Consider the following 19,107-nt stretch of genomic DNA (forward strand, 5'->3'; position numbering starts at 1 on the left):
CCATGTCGTGGAGTACTTTAATGCCTATGATGGGATGTTATCCTGCATGTCTTCTTGAAAGATGCAAGGTTTTACATCTACTACTGCTTGAATAACTTGTCCTCTGAAAACTGGGAGGAATTCTGGGAGTTCATTTTAAATCCATCCTCAACCTGAAAAGGTCAAATGAGCTCATCTTTATTGATAACTGCCTGTATCAGAACTCCACCTTCAGCTCGCTGTGACCAAAACTACATGCTGACTTAGGTCCTTATATCAAATGAAGTGTTTCGCACAACCAGACTGATGTTATGTACCATAAATTCTGTAGTGGGATTGTGGTAAAAAAACTGACAAACAATACAGCATATACACATGAAGGATTACTGTAAAGAAGTTTGTTCCACAAGAACTAAAATCTGCTTCACCTCATTTCTTCGTCCGGTTGCCTTCATGTGGTTGTTGAATTTTACGGTTTGAGTCAATATGATCTGTTATGGGTTTGATTCCAAAATGCTTATAATATCCCTCACACCCTGACATGTTAAAGAAAAAAAAAAAAAAAAACTGAAGCATAAAAATTATGAAATGTATTTGTTTTCTTTATTATTGGTCCAATATATCTGAAAAAAAAATCATTTGTGGTAAAGATAAATTGCATCAAAACAACATCAATATACAGGCTTCTTCATAATTACAACAAAATGTTATTAACATCCAAATGTACAATCAAGAATCTAAACGTAAACAGTACACACCGGAGAGGAACCCAGATGTTACGACAAAATAAACAAAACAAAAAAAAAAACATGTAAAAGAAGGACTGGTGCCAGATTCACACATTCAGAGGTCGTCTGAGTTTTAAGCTTATTTTTTGCCGAGTTCGTCCTTACATCTGTAAAAAAAAAAAAAAAAATTGTTTCATGTGTGAATCTACGCAGGGAAGACGGGAGGAAAAGATGGGACCATTTGGCTTGGAAACAGTTCACAAAATAAAATTCTGCACACAACCCCTTTACGTATATATGTGAATGTTCTGAACTCCCCACTGTATTGTTAGTTTTAGGCAGCGGAAATAAAACCATGTTGATTTAGTTTTATCCTCCACAGATACGTCTGCTCGGGGCTACATATATAGTGCAAAGTAAGTCAGCAGGCACACAGTATAGGATGGAGTTTTTACAATGGCTGTTATCAAAGAGTACACTCGGCTCATTCTACAAAGTACTACGATCAAATTTCTGATGGGTATTAGAAATGCAAATTAACATTCTGGACTGCTCACACCGTTTGGTCAACGCACATCTCTAATCCCTTACAACCTGTGAATACCCCCTTCAACAACAATCGGGATGTTTGTTGTGTACAAAAATAGACTCACCGTTAAGAGTTATATACATTTCAGTTTCAGCCTGAATTATCCCAATGCTGTCTACTTCATCTTCACCAAGCTGACATCTACAGATGCACCAATGAATGATTCTTTTTTTTTTTTTTAAATAAATGAGAAATATTTCACAGTGCTCGGCTGTAAACAAACAAGTACCAATCTGACCATGTAAACAAAAAAGGGAGGTTTTCTCTTACCAGATTATATATATGTTCTTACATTTGTATCATATTTGCTACATTCCCTTTTCTTTATTATTTCGAGTCGTGAGGCTAAAATGCACACAAACATAAGCATCAGAAAATGTGGGAATAAAGTCATTGAGCCCATGCAGTCTTACTTGGTGAATCTGATAATTTTCTATAAACAACACTTTGCTGTTGATTTCCATCTTGTATGACATTGTTCCCGACTATTAAAAATGCGAAAACAATGTAAACAATGCACATTTTCATATATTCAAAATTCAGTAGACGAACTGACATATCTATTTTTCTTAAAGTTTCTGTTGCATCTTAAGTTCATCATAAGTCATGAAAATACAAGATTTCAGTTTTGGAATATATCAAAAGATCCAAAAATGTTTTCCCTTTTATTGATTTTTTTCTTAACAAGCCAGACTGAGGAGTTTCTATTTTGCTGCTCTCGTTTTACAGCAAATCAGTAAAATTTGAACGGTTTTGTTTATTTTTCCAGATTCCTATTTTAACGCGAGTCCACCTGTAATACTTTATCTAATGCACCTTTTGGAATGGTCAACATTGGGATTTTATATTCACGCACCTTTCAAGTTAATCTCTTACTTCTAGTTTTTGAGACGCACAACTCAGCTTATGTTCTTTTTAGCAAAACCTAAGGGGAAAACTCAAAACATTTCTAATCGGGACGGCGGCACATCCTCAGTTCAGAGAAGCAGGCAGTCGTTAAGACAGCGAAGGTAAACAGTGACTTGTTTTGACTGTGGAGGAAGTCAAGAGGTAACGTTGTTGAACTGATCTCCTGTCAGACACAGGAAGTGCAGCGGTGAGAAGTAATGTCAGCCATTGTTTCGCTCCGAGTAACAAACTGTGGCCTGCATTATCCAAACCGAGGACCTGCCAAGTTTACTATTCCCAACTTGATTTTCGCTCTTTTACTGCGGGATTGAGGTGATTTATTTAGATTTTACAACTATATTCATAAACAACCCAATGAGCAATGAGGACTCGTTTTCACTTCAGCTTTCAATATATGACATATGGACACAAAGTTCTTTTTCTCTACTTCCTGCTTTGGGATTTTCTACACATCATAAACAGTCTCGGGGTTACAGTTATTAGAAATACGCATGCCAAGTACTGTCAGCTATGGCTGGATAGAACAAAAAAAGGTTAAATATTATGGGAATAAATGAGTCCTTAAATGGAGGAAAGTAAATCTTATAAGGATGTATAAAAACAGTCACACAGACGCTCAACGATTTCTGATCACGTCTTCCTCCATGTCTGCTATTTCACTATACAAAGAACATTTTCCCTTCTGAGCATTAGTGCATCTGTAGAATGGAACAACCGCTGCCTCAAGACTGAACCACAGCTCTTCTCATTCCAGATTCTAAATGGCGAAATGCCAATGCAATATCTTCTTCATGTGTCACCTTGTTGATTAGTGATGTTAATAAATGTAGCTGCATCATGCCTTTAAAGCTCAAAGGAAAACAATGTATTAGACGAAGCAGATCAGGATGCACAATGGTCATGAGAAGCAGTTTTTTGTTTTTGTTTTTGGAAAACATTTATGTTGCAGGATGGGAGACTCAGAAATCGAGCATCGATTTAACACAATAATGATGTAAGCGAAAAACATTTTACAGAAAAAAAAAAACTCCCTTATGATATAATATTAGACATCTTTATGGTTTTACTGAAACAACAGAATATGAGAAAATGACCGACAAAGGTTGGTAACAGACCCAACCACTTGTAGCCTTGTGATTTGTACCACAGGTCTTTCTCAAGGACCCACAGTTTTATTGTGAAAGCGTCACACACAGTTTCTAGTTGAAGATGAATGACTTGCCCGTGTGTCCCCCGAGGTTTTACTGGGTTAAAACAAAACCACCCTGGGATATAAATCTGCTACTGCAGCCAATTCCCGCCGCAGATTAAGATCTTTTCTTAAGATCTTTTCTTAAGATACAGATGTCGCAAAAGCAGAGCACTGCAAAAAACATGACATCCTGTTCAGTGCCATTTGCATGTTGCACAAGATGCTTGTGTTTTGTGTGGCGAGTCGCTGTAGTATCCAGACTTTTGTCTGTTTTTTTTTTTTAAACCCATTGGTTGTGACAGCTTCAATCTTAAATATTTTAATCTTGTTCCTTCTCTTTCTTTCTTTTTTTTTTTTTGTCAGACAGACAAACTGGTTGCAAGTCAACTCCACCTTTTCGCATGCAGCGGATGGACACGCATGCAATTAGCGCCAGTTAAGCGATGTCAAAAACTTTCGTTTTCCTCCAATTCTGTCGCTCATTTCTGAACATTTGCATTCGAAAACCATTACACAGTGTCCCTTTAAAGAGAGAATAAACAGAGTACCTACAGGGATTAGTCAGCCTCTTGCACTGGCAGGATCACACCACTTCCAATGAAAGCTGTGGCTTGAAAGGTGAGAGGTGAAATTAACTGCAGTGAAAATGAATGAAGGGAGCGGAACTCTGAGAGGAAACTATTTCGCAGGTCATCCACAAGGTGGAGCCACTGCAAAGTGCTCCCTCAAGAGGACTGGAGACATCTCCACCTTTGCACAATCTGCCCTCCCTGATGAAGCAGCAGCATTCAGCTCAGACACGGGCCGGTGTCGTCATTGTGGGATGCGGCGCTGCCTCCTGCTTGTAAATGCACTTCCTGGTTTTTAATCCGACACAGATCGAACTGATCGTTCGCCCTCCGCGGCGACGGCCGCGACAGGAGAAACAGGAACGGCGGCCTCAATGAGGTGAAAAACGCAGTTCATGGTCTTTTAAGTTTTAGCGCCCCCCCGGCTGTTTACGGCGATGAAAGATGAAAAATGAAACCACGAGTCCTGTTTCAGCAGAGAGCTTTAGTCTGAACATTTTCTGAGTCTTCCAACAACCCAACAACAAGGGGAAGAAAAAAGAAAAGAAAAAAATGTCATTGAGGATGCTGTGAAAACTTCACTAACTTGAGATGCTTGGAACTTCAATACGAGAACAAAATCTGCCTGTAAAAGTAATATCATCTTTTTTTTTCCTTCTTCTTTTCAATCCTTCACATTTGGCTCAATGTGAAAATGGGAGACGGGGGACGCACCTGTCGAAGACCACGTTTAAATAAACACAAGCAGCATTGGCAACCGACCGTTAATTGGAAATATGGAGTAGAAAAAGTTAATAGGAACAACACTTGAGAAGAAAAAAAAAAAAAAAAAACCCAAGGAGCTTGTACGTCATAGGACTTTCCTCCTTCCCGGACGTCCTTGAATGCACCGTTCATTACCTCACTGCTGGCCGAGTCCCTGGAGCTGTCGAAACCCGCGGCCCAGTCGGTCTTTTAGTTTTCCTTCTCCTTGGCATGAGAGAGCGCGCTGAAGAGCGAGAGGGTTGGGAAGGTTGAGGCGGGGGGGGGGATGTTTCAGTTCGTCTCGCTCGTTGTGTCCTCAGTCTGTTTGTCCTGGAGCAGAGTTATGAGGGACTCCCACCCTGCCTGGCACTGGTGACGGATGGAGAGTGGGGACAGAAAGGAAAAGGTGAACGGGAGGAAACCGGGAAATCGGTCAACGTCGTGACGAGTCGGACAACGTGCTTCTGACTTTGCTCATTTTGTTTGGCTTGTGAGATGAATTATTCATCTGAAGTCGGTTTAGATTAGAAATTGTAGAAGGTACAATGTTTTTTTTTGTGTGTTTTAAAGTTGAGTTTGCTCAGGTTATTCACAGGGAGTTTTCAAACTGCAACCAAACAATCACCTTCCAAAAGCTGCGAGTTTCCCCCCATTGGTCAGTCCCATGTGAGTCATCACATGGGACTGACCAATGGGGTCAGAGCTAAGCTAAGCTAATCCCACCGTTCACCGCTCAGAATTGATGATCGCAATAAGAAAGCAGCCATATATTTCCAGACGTAAAGAAGTTACTACCAATTCTGATTCTTCAACGTCAACTGTTTGCTGTTGTATTTTACATTTCTTCAACTCCTGTTGGCTTCATTCATGCTTTTTTTTTTTTTTTTCATGAACTCATCCCGGCTCCATGCAACATAAAGATTTACATTATCTTACAGACTTCTTGATATACTTTAATCCTTCATATTTTGTTGTTTATTTGAAATTAGATGCACTTAAATACGTTTTCACAAAAACTCCCCTAATTCTCATCTAATCGTCGCTTCTTTCCCAACTTTACTCCTGATATTGGAACATTATCATCACTTTAGACCTTCCTTGAGACGTCCTCCCGACGTTTTGTGCCGAATTTAAAAGGGAGTCCGTCTACCTTTTCGTAGTGGCTGATGTTTTTGTCGGCCATGCCGGTGAGAAGCTGCTTGAAATCTTGTCTCTTGTTGCTCTGCCAGCGCTCCCAGTCCGCCTTCAGGTCGGCGTTGAAGCACTCCACCTTGTCCTGACACTTCTCCACCTCTGCCGGGATCTGCAGCGACACAGACGAGACTACAGCTACGGGAGCCTCTGGGGGACAGAATTGCACAGCTACGCCTTGCGGGACTAGAGTGACGGAGGGTGAGGACGGTGGCGGGAGTAGGGGGGGAGGGGGGGGGGGGGTCGTAGTGAGAAGCAACCGAGACTTTCACCCATGATTGTCAGTCTCATGCGGAGGAAGTAAAAGAGGCTTACAGGCGTTCGGTCCTCTTGTTTGCGCAACACGGCTGCTTCGAGACGGCCCTCGTACTCCGCTTGACTTTGGTCTCGTTTCCTCAGAACGTTCTAGGACCAAACATCACCAATTTGACAATTTGCACAGTGACACTTTGTGTTTTATAGTACTCTTAATGTCAACACCAAGAAACATGCTGAATCAGGAGGTTTGGCGAGATCAGGATGCGACACCAGCAGAATCTCAGCGGGCACTTCCTCTACTCAGGGGTTAAAGGCAGAGTGGAGGATAGGAAACGAGTATTTTTAGAGGGTGAGTGGCTCGCTAATGGCTTCATCATTCATTTGACTGAATAAACATCTCTGGAAGCAGAAGACGTGTCCTCGTGGGACGTTTAAATATTAAATGTATTCGCATCTCCACCTGCATGCAAAGCAGGAAAAAAAAAACAAGCCTGCCAACTTTTTCTCAGCCTGGATTGTTTGGCAGTTTGTCTTTTTGTCAATATTGAGAATGTTTTCCAACGCAATATTTACACATTTTGTGTCGGAAATTTCGACTTTTTCTTTACAGTCGAACATACGCGACATTGTACTTCAACCTCATTCTTGCTACTCCAACTCCACGGATTATTTCCACACTATTACCAAAAAAAAAATGTTTTTCCCTCAGCATTTAGAGCCAACGAGTGTTTGACCTTAAATAAAGCGAAGCCAATCTTACAATATTGATTCTCCTTGTATTTTATTCTGTACCGACCTATAATCTACGGGATGGCGACAGTTGCTGAATGGAAAAGTTGCAGCGTGAGATTTAACGGCGCCGCTGCCGCCTTACCTTCATGGACTCTATGTAGAGGACGTACTCTCTCAGTACGGGCAGAATGTCCTGGCTCATGTTCTCACTGAGGTCGTCCAGCGAGCCACAGCACGTCGTCACGCTGCCGGCCACGGCCTCCAGAGGGCGCTGCAGCTCCTCCTCTGACCCCGCCCAGCTGGAATAGACGGTGCCGTACTCGCGCAGTTCCGTCAGGTACTCTAGTAACAGTAACAATTGGGGGGGGGGGTTAATTCTCAGTGATCAAACTAAACTTTTCCAGACTTTTTAATACTCTACGAGACCAGGGAGGTGAACGTTGTGAACTTTCTGTGGTGGCCAAGGTTCTAAGTGGCGATAACCTGTCAGCTCGTAGCTGTTCATTACATGAACCTCCTTGAATTTCCACCTTATCTCGATGACATGGAGACTGTGGGCGGGGCCAAGCAGACGGTGACGAGGAGCGTTCACACTTGATGGCAGGTATTTGCAGACTGGCTTTGACGTGCATGGGTTAATCCTGCAGTCATCAGCCAAATGTCTATGGATTGTTTGTCCGAACAAAGCAGGCTCCACGGTGCACAGTGCTGATAATTCCATATGGGCTGCGGTCACATGCGAAGCTGCAACCGGCAGCACAATGGTGCACATAGAAGGAGCTGCAACAGCGAAGGTCCGTTGAGGACGAGGACTTCTACCGAAGGCTGCGACACTTCCAGTGGATGAGTTTACAAATGCAGAGAAACAAAGGAGTTTGGAGTTCGGTGTGTATCTGTTGACTATAATAAAAAAAAATTGAGGAACATCAGGAGGGTGGGATATTTCATAAACTGAAGAAAATCGTAATACATATAGAAGAATCTGAACGGTGAGATCACATTTCACTTCATCGTCTCCCTCAGACACCCGTGCAAAGTCCCGTGCTTTTAGGGAATTAAAAAAAAAAGGGAAAACTGGCAGAAAAGTAATAATGAAGTTATAAAATAATAGCTTTAATTATAATAATAGTTTGCCTATTCACCAACGGGAGGTTATCTTGATACCTGACTGCTCTTTGAGGATCCGCTGAGCGATGCGGTCTATTGTTCCCAGTTTCTGGCTGAAGGTGTCCAGATATTCCCCCATGGCGCAGTACTCGGGCGGCCGCGCCCGCAGCTTGTAGCCGCCGGCCACGTGCTTCACCGACTCGCCCACTTTGGTCAGGAGGGCCAGGCCCTGGCGCTTGTTCAGGTCCTGCAGAATGGAGGTGAGGAGGTGAAAGCGTTCCTGTATCCACTGATTTACCCCTGAAGACACAGCAGCTCATGATCTGTTCCATCAATGTATTGAGTCAACGGCATTTCTCCAAAAAGATCCACTTTTACATGTCCCCTCCCCTTGATCGCCGCCTGACCTTTGCAGAAAGAAAAGCGTTGAGATGTGGGTTGAAGGAGAGGACGGGGTGGTCGGCGACCCGCTTCAGGAACTTGTCCAGGGCCTTCATCCTGGTCTCGACGAACTCCTCTGAGAAGCGGTCGACCACGCCTTTCATCACAAACTTCTCTGGCAGTGGCTGCGAACGAGGGGCGACGGGGAGAAGCGGGAAGAGAACGTCAGTCACGGCGTCATTTGAAAGGAACGAGGGAGCGCGGCTGAACTTACAGGGATGAGGTGGGTCGGCTGACTGTCTTCTAGCTTGATCCTCAGCCAGTCAAAGTCCTGGTACCGCCGCCGTACGCAGTACTCCGGAAGGTCAAACTCTATCCGGGTCGTCTAGAGACAGAAAAACCCACAAAGTACATTTAAAAGTGAATATGAACAACCCTCATGTACTGTACATATCCTTAATATGCTTATTGATCACTGGGGCTCCCTTTGTGGCAACACAGCATCTTAACATAATTCTCAAATGGGTCATATTATGCAAAATTCCTTTTCTAATGGTTTTCCAACAGAAATATGTGACCCCATTCCTGGAATGGGGTCACAATGAAGTCTTTCACCTCTCTCCCTGGCTTGCTTCAACTTTCATAAAGCGCGTTGCTTCAACGAGCCAATCAGAACTCAAACTCTAAATAGTGTCATCAGGGGTTTAACCAATCGCAATCAAGGTAGGCTCCTCCCTTTGTCCCTCCCACAATTATGCAACTCTGCTCTGGCACATGGCACCACGAGAGGAAATACTTCCTCCTCTTCCCAATGTGTGGGCGGAGCCAGTCCAGCTCACACAGACACAGCAGATTCTGAATGCAGCTCCCATGATCCAACGTTCAAATGGAGGAAAATCAAGAAAGATCTGGATTTGGGGCAATAAACTTTGAATGCAAAGTTTTTGGACAATCAAAATCCATGCCAAAGTGTTAAAAAGCTGCATAATACGACCCCTTTAACATAATTCTTCGACCAAATCTGAGAGTGCAGGATGACGCACATTCTCTCCGTCTCCCGACAACCTGGTGTTAAAACGCCGCCGTCCCACATGTCCTCCATTAGCGCATGTACTCCAAACTGCATTAGTGCAACTCCACTCTGAACAAAGGGTGTGCAACAAAACAACCCGGACTCAAAACAATATCCCAGAGTGATACTGCGACGCGAGCCAACGGCAGACCTTGGTGGAGACTCTGTAGGTGATGTAGGTCTCCATGGTGGAGACGTGCTTCTTGGGGTCGTCGACGGTGACAAAGAGGTCCCTGGTTTCCGTGGAGACGTAGGGGTCCCGGGCGTCCACATCCGGGTCGTCGTCGTTGTCGTCGTCGTCGTCGTCCAGCTGCAGCCTGCTGAGCAGCTGCGGTGCGGAGGCGGGGCTGGACGTCTCCGCCGGCGTGCCGTTGGTCAGGCCCGGTTCCTGTGTGCCACAATTACACCGGGATGACTTTCAAATTCAGACGCTGGAAGCCGGGGAAAGTTGTAAACAAAGGGCCGGATAGACGAGTCCACCCTGCTGCTGACGGAGCCGTCCATCTCTGTCAAAGAAGCTCTTGTTCAGGCCGCGTGTCGCGCACCCTACGCCTCCTGAAGCATCGGATCACATGAGTGGAGAGTAATGAAGCATTTGCATATTTCAATTAAACAAGAGATGTGTAGGCAAAAAAACACTCGAGTTCAACTCATTTTTCAATAAAAAGCTTCACATTTTAGGGTGAAAAACACAGTTTAAGACAAGTGTTTCTAATATAATGGCACAAATACCTCAAATCGCCCCATTGTGAAGAAGTGGCTCTACTTTTAGTTATAGATGCATCAATAGGAAATATTTGGCCGAGACCGATATTCGTATTGCTGGTTCAACCAATACTGATTTCTTTCATACAAAAAAAAAAAAAGTATCTCTCATAATCAGCCTTGGAAGATACTGGAAAATATACAAAAGCAGTGAATTTGAACAATCTTTATCCATCTATTTGAGAGTGTAACAGCTTGATTTACATATTTCATAGATGTAAATTGTACAAAAAAAACATATTTCCTGACAATATATTCATGTCTCATACATCCATGTTGCATGCGTGAAGACACACGTCACACTGATTGTGTGATGGATACAGATATAAATGTTTTTTAATTAAGTCCAATTGATTGATTCTAATATGATGGCTGATATATCGTCTATCGCTAATTTAAGTGAATTCGTCATCCTGTCTTAAAGACGTGAAGCACACAACCCTGTGGAGAAAACCTTTTTTGGTGGGTTTTATCCACGTTGGAATTCTTTTCTTAAAACTCAGAATATGACTTTGCATTTTGACTTTGATTATACTTTTATTTTGTAATGGCTTTCTGGTTAGATGCCTGGCAGGGGGAAAAAACGTTCTGTCTAAAAGATTAGCAGAATAGATTAATACTACTGACATAATACTACTCGGAACAATCCATCATCAGAAATCTTTCAAACCTTCTAAAACCAAGTAGTATTTAACTTTCCTCAGTGAAACTTATTAGTTTATATTTGTGTCGGTTGTTTACAGCCTCACTGACTTTTGTGGCCAAGATGTTTTCAGATTACATCAGTGAAAACTTTGTGTACTTCACATCAAACCACCAATCAAATCAAACATGTTGGCAAAAGTTAGAAAAATATATATTTTTTTTAAAAACAACCTTGACTGGAGGTAGAGAATGAGCAGTAAATACTTATGCACTCGGGATGGCTTTTGGACACCGGACAAAGAAAAAGAAAAAAAAGAAAAACCCAACTCGGTGTTGAAAAGATTTGTTTAAATAACGCCGGAGACGACTGGAGATAAAATGTTCAACGTGAGCGATGACTGAAGTATGAAGTGGGTCAAATCCACCCAACAAGTCAGGAACACCGACAGCACTTTGCAACCAGTTCCAGGAAAGGAGGAACTACTTTTTCTCCTGAGACAGCAGAAGGTTCAACAGAACAGAAGCTAATGTTCAATCCTGCTCACTTGTTTGTTTGGTTTTTTTTTTTCTTTTTTTAAAGGATATCACCCTGAACAACTTTTCCAACTGGGTCACTCTTCAGTTTGTCACTCTTATCACAAACACCCGGCGCAGTTTCACACTGTGGTGCCAAACCTGCCCCTGGAGTCACACTCCACATAACTGAACCCCAGTTGCATCATCGCATTGCTGGGAATGAACAACCAGGCGCCAACTCGGCCGACACTTAAGAGCAGGAGTGTCAAACACACATTTTAGATCGGCGGGGGGCCACAAACAGACCCATTTCATCTCAAGAGGGCGGGACTGGTAAAACAGTGCCATAATAACCTTTAAATATAAACCTGGTGCAGCATATACGTGTTAAAAATTGCTATTTTCACAAAACTTGCCAGGAATTATGACATTTTTGAGATGAAAATCCAGTAATGCAAGGCACTCGAGTACAATTACTCATCGATGTGTCACAATATAATGTAATACAATGGATAAAATATATATTGTGGACACTTCAATTTTCTATCCGTCGGCCTCAGAGTCGTTTCAAACCTTATTAATGAAACCTGTTGCTACGAACTCCGTCTCAAAGTCCTGCCAAAAACTGACCAAGTCGTTCATGATTAGTCCACTTTTATGACGATTACCAAAAACTTATCTAGATGCAGTTTTTTCCCCACCTTTTTTTGTCACAATTATAACAAAACCAGCTCACTACCATCTGAATGAAAGGATTTCTGATGGAAAAACATCCAGGGAAACTTGTTCATGTGCATATTTCCAGCAGGCCGGAATATTCTAACGGTGCGTTTACAGATCGCAATAACAAATCTGTCACACTTGAGTCCTCACCAACACAAAGAGGGTGGAGCACATTACACCTGCGCTTCAATCGCTGCACTGGCTGCCTGTGTGTCAAAGGATTAACTTGGAAAATCTGACTTCTTGTCCGTGAAGCTTTGATTGGTTTTCGGGCCGAAACACATCTTAGATTTACTTGCAGAATATGAACCCTCCCAAACCGCTGAGGTCCTCAGGGAGGGGTGCACCAAGTGTTCCCAGAGACAGAAGAAACACAGTGAAGCAGCTTTTAGTTCCTACCTCCTCACCCGTGGAACAAATCTTCCTGATAGACTCACTTCTTTTACAACCAGACCTTAAAGCACTATTATCTGCTCAAACTTTCCATTTAACAATAGATTGTACTTACGGTCTTACCTTCTGCTTAGTGAAGACTATGTCTTATTGATTTTCCTTTTTATGCTTTTCTTAACCGCATCTTATTTCGTAACCTTAATCACTTTGTTTTAATGTATTTTCTAATCTATTAAGATTCTTAATTGCCTTTTTCCATTATTTCCATGACCCGACACGAGATGAAGCCGCGTAGAAGATGGATGGAAAATGGCTTTCTTCGACATGTGTGGGACAACCTCAGAGCAGACGGAGTGATTTCAAGCGCCCAACCCAAGAGGCGCACAGCAACCACTTTAAAGACTTGTGAATTAATGACCAAGTCAAGGTGTGAATTGATTCCCACCGACTTCTATTGCGATCTGTTCCCAGAAAGACAATAGTGAGAGGTCACCTCAGCCCAAAACAATCAAGTACAAGAAGTGAAGCTGTTGCAGAAGCCCCCCTTGTTGTGTATCACTGCATCTCCTGTTGGCAATAATTAACTGCAGCGGCAGTGTTGTATGACAAACAGCAGCAGGGAGGACTATAACAGCTGTTTGCACAGAGAATCTTTGTTTACGCAGCCGCTCGGGTCCATCAGGACGATATGGACGTGATTTCTAACCCCGAAGTGGTGCACAGACAATCGGACTTGATGGATGTAAACATCATCCACCCCCTCCCATCAGTCTGATCATTTGCATCTTTTTTTTCTTCTTCTCAGCTCGTTGCTCTTTTTGGTGCAACTGTACACGAGTTAAAGTGGTGAGATTTCTGATTTGGAGATGTATACCTGCATCCCCACCAACCCGCGAAGCCCCGGATCCTGAACTCGGGAGTGGAAACACGTAAACGCAGCCGAGATCGCAGTGTTTTGCCTGTTAAACTTCGTGACTGCTGTTTACTTGAACAACACGGCTCGCACGCGCCGGGGCTCGTGAACAGCTCAGTGACCACAGGTCCAGGCTGGTTGAACAGCAACGTGGGTTTTCGGGGTGGGGGGGGGGGGCTCCTCCTCACCTTGTCCCCTCCGACAGTTCCGGTGACATCTGGCCCCGGGGAGAGCGCCTCCTCGGCGGCGGACAGCGGGTGGAGGATCTCCGTGATGGGCTTCTGCCCCGAGCTGGCCAGGCCTCTCGGAGCGCCGGCACTCATCCCTGCGAGGGAGGGGGGAGGGGGACGAGGGGAGACGTGGCCGGGCGGCAGTCCGGTTCTCCGGGGGCCGTGCGGGAGGCTTTTCTCTCCTCCGTGCGGGTTCTGCTGCTGCGGAGCCGTTACACCCGCTGGATGGTCGCCGCTGTCAGCTGACCGCCACCGCGCAGCTGCGGAGGTGAACCCGAAACACCCCGGATGTAAACACACCAAGCGAGCGCCTGTAAAGATCGTCTATTGAACAGGCCTGTCAACTCCTTCCTGAAAACCAATCAACAACAAAACATACAACAAAAATATACCCCGTCTCTCAGGAATCGGTGTAATTTCACGAGCAGCCAGAATTTTTTGACATTTTGGCCTATTGTATTACAAAAATCACCCCATTTTCTGATTCGGAATTTGAAATCTGAAAGATTTTATGGCCATATAACTCATCGAGCTATAAAATCTGATTTAGTGGTTTAGTTCAGTGGTTCCCATCATTTCGGTTTTCTCGAAGCAAGACAATGCTTTGAGCCCTTCTGTGACCGCTATTGCCCAACTCAAGGGGTCAAAGATACCAACCACTCATTTAACGGATTACTGTAATCGCAGAGGTACCAATATGAAATTAAAATGACATTTAAACATTAAAAGTTCAACATCCTGAGAATGGCTCTTTTCATAGAGCAATCCAAAGAGGTTTACATGAAACAATCATACTTTGTGATGACTTTAGAAGTCTGTGTATCAATAACTTCTCCTGGACAAAGAGCTTTGAGACCAATTGAAGATCTTTTTTGTGAAATACCTTTCAGACAATTGAAAAAAACCGGTTCCTGGCTAATTTTTTGAAGTAAAAAGTGACATGTGGGTTTTAATGAATTCACATAGATGAGAACAACCAATTGGAAAAGTCCCATTTCCCAGCTCAATGAAACAGGCAACATGACAACTTTATTGCTGTTGTCACAATTAAATAAAGACATACAAAAAAAGCGGATTATTGCATGTGAATTGAAAAGATGATGAAGTACAGTTCCTATAGTAACATTTATTTGGACACCAGTGAACATGTCGATTTGTTGCAACTGTGAAGGAAAAATATATATCACAATGAACCCTTTGAATCTTCCCACTTTCTCGATGAGAATTTCCTAGTTTGGTCTTTTTAACTCAAGTTACCTGTAGCCAACTAAAATTGTTTTGAGGGATTTTGTTTTTTTTTTATGCTGTAATCAATTTGTATGCAAATGTGACTTGGAAAAATAGGTTGTAGCGCCCAGGTCATTATAAATTAAAAAATAAATAAAATAAAAGCAGTAAATATGTTGTCGTTTCCACATTGCATTGGATTCTACATGGTTGTTGACTCTATTGTCTCTGGGGTTTGCTGAAATTGCTTTGAGAATCGTAAATACGAGCGGAGTGAGACGTCTCGCGGTCACCCCACATCCGCGTGTCAAAACCGGTACCTGCTCTGAGTAAGCAGAAAGCGACGACAACACATGCTCCCAACCAGAGTTTAATCATCTCTATAAACTTTCTGCTGCTGGTTCAAAGCTGTCTCACTGCAGCCAGTCTGTCGTTTGTTCTGGTAAACCTCACACGAGGCCCGACATCGAGCAGATCACTGTCAAAAAAAACCAAAATCGTCAAGTTATCTTGCGACATCTTTCTTGTGGTGGAAACAAACCAAAAAAAAACCACTATAAATCGGCTTAATTGTTCGGTTCTTGGAGCTGCCTCCTGCTGCCTTCACTGACATGTCTACAAACCCTCCAGGACAAGGTATTTATTTACATTTCTGACCAAGTTCTTTGTCTTTTTCAGTCCGCCCCTGCGCACAGGGCGGTAGTTACAGAGTGTGGAGCCTCGGGCTCTTCCAGCCTCGCGGCCCCTTTAAGGGATATCTGACGTCACAACTTCCTGTCCTGAAAAACACAATATTTAAATTATATATTTAAATATTTTAATTAGAAATATCATCACATTCTAATTTGTTACGAAATTAGTTTTTCAACTGTAACTGAATCCAAATAAAGAAAAGTCACCAAAAAATAAATAAATCACGTCTTGATGGAACAGAATCACAGAGAAATGTGCAGATTGAAAAAAGTAATAATAGAGAAGCAGATTCAGATTGGAGACTTGTATCTACATTATGATTGAACAAAAATGACATCTTAAACAATAAAATAAAGACGGGGGGGTAATTTTACTCACTTGATAATTTAATTGGTTACTTCTTCAATTTTCTTCCAAATGCAACAATAGTAAGTGAATATAAATCTCTGTAGAGATGATTAATTAGCTGTGCTATAGAGTGGGAAAGATGCAACCCAGTTCGGGTAATGAGAATTTATGGAATTATGACAAACTGCTATGTTTTTGCTCTTTCGCTTCCACTCAACTGTCATACTTCCCTTTAACAATGGAGAAATGTTCAACATGATACTCACAGTTCGTTAACATGTCGGGGGCGGGTTTACGTGATGCACCTGAATGCATCACTCAAAGATGTCAGCTACTAAAGCTGCGTTTGTAACTTTTCAACTGCACAGCTTATTTGTTTTCAGAAATGCACTTCTCTGAACTGTTTCAGTAATAATAGAGACATTTTGTGTTCTTGACGCAATGTTGGTCAGAACATGAATTAGACAATCGAGAATAATTCATTCTTTAGACGTGATCCACACTTCTTCAGCCTGTCAGACTTTGTGTTTGCCTTTTCCCTCATAGCTTTCCCAAACAAGACCCGAGTGGCGATCCTCGCTGAGCTGGAGAAGGAGAGGAGACGGCTGATGCAGAATCACACCCTGAATACTCCCGGAGCGAGGTGAGCGTACCAACAGAGTGATATATACTCCCGTTCTCTCTGGAAGATAAACCTGCAGTGTTGCTGTTCCAAGTCTTGGGTTTGAAATTATTAAATAGCATAGTTGAGCAGTGATGGAAACGCAGAAGAAGGTGGTCAGTGGACTTTCCAGTCATGTTCTAATATAAACGTGTCCGTCTTCCTCCCGCCCTCCTTGAAGCATCTCGCTGTCCAGACCCAGCATGAAGGAGTTCCGAGACAACGCGGAGCAGCAGCACATTGCTGCCCAGCAGAAAGCCGCCCTGCAGGTGAGACACGCGACGTCAACGTACAACTTCTGATCTGATTTATTGAGGTGAAGGCAATGGAAACATGTCCGACTACCTGTCTCTTCTCTTGCAGCATGCACACGCACATTCGTCAGGCTTCTTCATCACTCAGGACTCGTCGTTCGGAAACCTCATCCTCCCCGTCCTCCCTCGTCTGGAGCCCGAGTCATGACCTCTAACCTCTGGCCTCTGCACCCCTCCACCCCGAGTCGGTGTCTGTTTCGGACCGTCGTTGCAAACAATCTCAGGGGAGAACAATCATGACTGGTTTACATTTTCTATTCGAACGAGGGGAAAATCAGTCTGACAAAGGTTGTTTGTTTTTTTTCGTAAAGTTTGAAGGCGACTCCAGATCATTGTGTTCCCGTGAATTGTTTTTGTCGGGTAGATCTTGTGGCACCAAACACATCGCAATCAATGAGACACAGATTTGTATTTGCTTAATTATGCTCATTAAATGTTAACATTCAACTGGCTGTAGTTGTTAAAACTTCCCTTCCAAAAAAACTTTGTGGGAATCGTTTTACAGGCATTGTTATTAGAGTCAGTGGGAGGCGTGTCCAGATTGTGCCGCGACCATGAGCCAAAAGCACAAGGTTGATTGTCAGAGGTGGTGTACACCGAGCTGTACATGACAGAAACCTGCAGAGAGCGGCAAAGAGATTACCAAGAATGCCAAATATTAGGTTAGAAAACACTATCTCACTCAAGGATATTGTTCAGGAACATTAGAAATGATTACCTAAAGTTCCTGTGATGAACTTGAAAGCCGTTCAGAGTGTGTGTGTGTGTGTGTGTGTGTGTGTGTGTGTGTGTGTGTGTGTGTGTGTGTGTGTGTGTGTGTGTGTGTGTGTGTGTGTGTGTGTGTGTGTGTGTGTGTGTGTGTGTGTGTGTGTTCTATCCTCAATAGATTTGGATCGACTCCAAGGCCACACTCACCAAAACTTGGATTTAAACCAGTTTTAAACCATGAACGGGTGATTTTGGCAGTTTATGTTTTCAATCTGTACCCAGAGGACCAGAGATGAAAGACGCCAAATAAACAGAGGTCACAATACATGTTGGGAACTCTTCTTACTTTTGATTCATTTATGTTGCGGAATGTAGTTTGGATTACTTTGGAAAACTGGATGCTGAACAATTGAGTTGCTTTTTCCTTGTCAGTGGAGAATATACTCTGCATAGTTTAAATGTTCACTACTACAGCATGATCACTATAATCACACTTAATATAATTTAATCAATCTGTTACTATCATTGTCTTCACTTGTCATGACTGCAACACTTAGTGTTTTCTCAATATTATAATTTCAAAGGTACTTTAGAATTGTTGGCCTTGATGGAGCTAACTATAAAATGCAAACGTGTGTATATTATTAAAAATGATTAAGATTTTTAATAATAATAATAGACTTTCAGTCCAGGCAGGTTTGACTTCATTTCACTTATTTCTCAATCCATTTCCAGCCCCGGTGACTCTTAATGTTTTTATAATGTCACAGCGCATCTTGAATGTCACATTCCATCTCCACTATTTAGTTTAATTCATTCGTTCTTTGTCTGGAGGGTTTAATGTCTCTGGATCTAGTGAGTACTTGTACTGCCAAGTAGCTGGACAGGACGAGGATGCAGTCTGCTGCAGCTGAAGCAGGAAACAGCGCCTTCGAGTGGCTGCGATGGGAAACAGGTTTCATAAAGGAGGGACCATCAGATTACTACAAGAAAAAAGTACATTCTTGTTCAAAACTGTTACTTTTCATACACATTTACTCGGACTGTTATTGTCAGGTAGTCGATTAAGTTAATCATATAAATATATCACATTTAAGTTCATTCAACAAGCATATTATGAAGATAAATCAGAATCTTTATTGTCAAACAACAACATTTTAAAGTGCAGTCGGCGCGGGTGCCACATTATAAAGATATAAAAAGGCAGACAGTTTAAAAGGGACCAATGAAATGAAGGTGGCACCGTATAAATATATAAAAGGGGGTAGAAGGATTGAAAGAAAACAATAAAATGTCCCAAAAAACACTCAGATACAAAACACACCCATACATCAGGCAGTAGTCGGTTATTGCACTTTTAATTACAATTGTAATGAATAATGAATGAAAGAAACAAGAAAAAACCCAAACAAACAGATGCATAAATGAATAGATATTGAAAAAATTGTGACTGTCCATGTAATTTGGACTGGGTTATACCACAAATAAATAGGTAAACACTATTATTATTAATAATAATA

At 42.5% G+C, this 19,107-nt stretch overlaps 2 protein-coding genes across 2 annotated transcripts; one reads left to right on the forward strand and one right to left on the reverse strand.

The window, feature by feature from the left end:
* Positions 1 to 597: 597 nt before the first annotated feature.
* Positions 598 to 13,846, reverse strand: snx30 (sorting nexin family member 30). Its single transcript, XM_080509780.1, has 9 exons — positions 13,595 to 13,846; positions 9,603 to 9,839; positions 8,654 to 8,764; positions 8,406 to 8,564; positions 8,056 to 8,245; positions 7,034 to 7,233; positions 6,217 to 6,306; positions 5,861 to 6,013; positions 598 to 5,079 (listed from the first exon to the last, which is right to left on the reverse strand). Exons 1-9 carry the CDS (start codon positions 13,727 to 13,729, stop codon positions 5,002 to 5,004), a joined length of 1,353 nt encoding a protein of 450 aa, XP_080365906.1. The 5' UTR covers positions 13,730 to 13,846; the 3' UTR covers positions 598 to 5,001.
* Positions 13,847 to 15,353: 1,507 nt separating this feature from the next.
* Positions 15,354 to 17,522, forward strand: inip (ints3 and nabp interacting protein). Its single transcript, XM_080510338.1, has 4 exons — positions 15,354 to 15,499; positions 16,451 to 16,547; positions 16,747 to 16,834; positions 16,929 to 17,522. The coding sequence occupies exons 1-4, from the start codon at positions 15,475 to 15,477 to the stop codon at positions 17,025 to 17,027; spliced, it is 309 nt and encodes a 102-aa protein (XP_080366464.1). The 5' UTR covers positions 15,354 to 15,474; the 3' UTR covers positions 17,028 to 17,522.
* The last annotated feature ends 1,585 nt before the right edge of the window (positions 17,523 to 19,107 follow it).

This window comes from Blennius ocellaris (genome assembly GCF_963422515.1).
Source record: "Blennius ocellaris genome assembly, chromosome: 15".
NCBI lineage: Eukaryota > Metazoa > Chordata > Actinopteri > Blenniiformes > Blenniidae > Blennius > Blennius ocellaris.

Coding starts and splice junctions, on each gene's coding strand:
- snx30 (XM_080509780.1), bottom strand. CDS start 13,729: ATGAGTGCCGGCGCTCCGAGAGGCCTGGCCAGCTCGGGGCAGAAGCCC. Junction 7,234..8,055: donor GATCCTCAAAGAGCAGTCAG/GTATCAAGATAA, acceptor TACTGTTACTAG/AGTACCTGACGGAACTGCGC. Junction 6,014..6,216: donor AACAAGAGGACCGAACGCCT/GTAAGCCTCTTT, acceptor GTGTCGCTGCAG/ATCCCGGCAGAGGTGGAGAA.
- inip (XM_080510338.1), top strand. CDS start 15,475: ATGTCTACAAACCCTCCAGGACAAG. Junction 15,500..16,450: donor TACAAACCCTCCAGGACAAG/GTATTTATTTAC, acceptor TTTCCCTCATAG/CTTTCCCAAACAAGACCCGA. Junction 16,548..16,746: donor CTGAATACTCCCGGAGCGAG/GTGAGCGTACCA, acceptor CCCTCCTTGAAG/CATCTCGCTGTCCAGACCCA.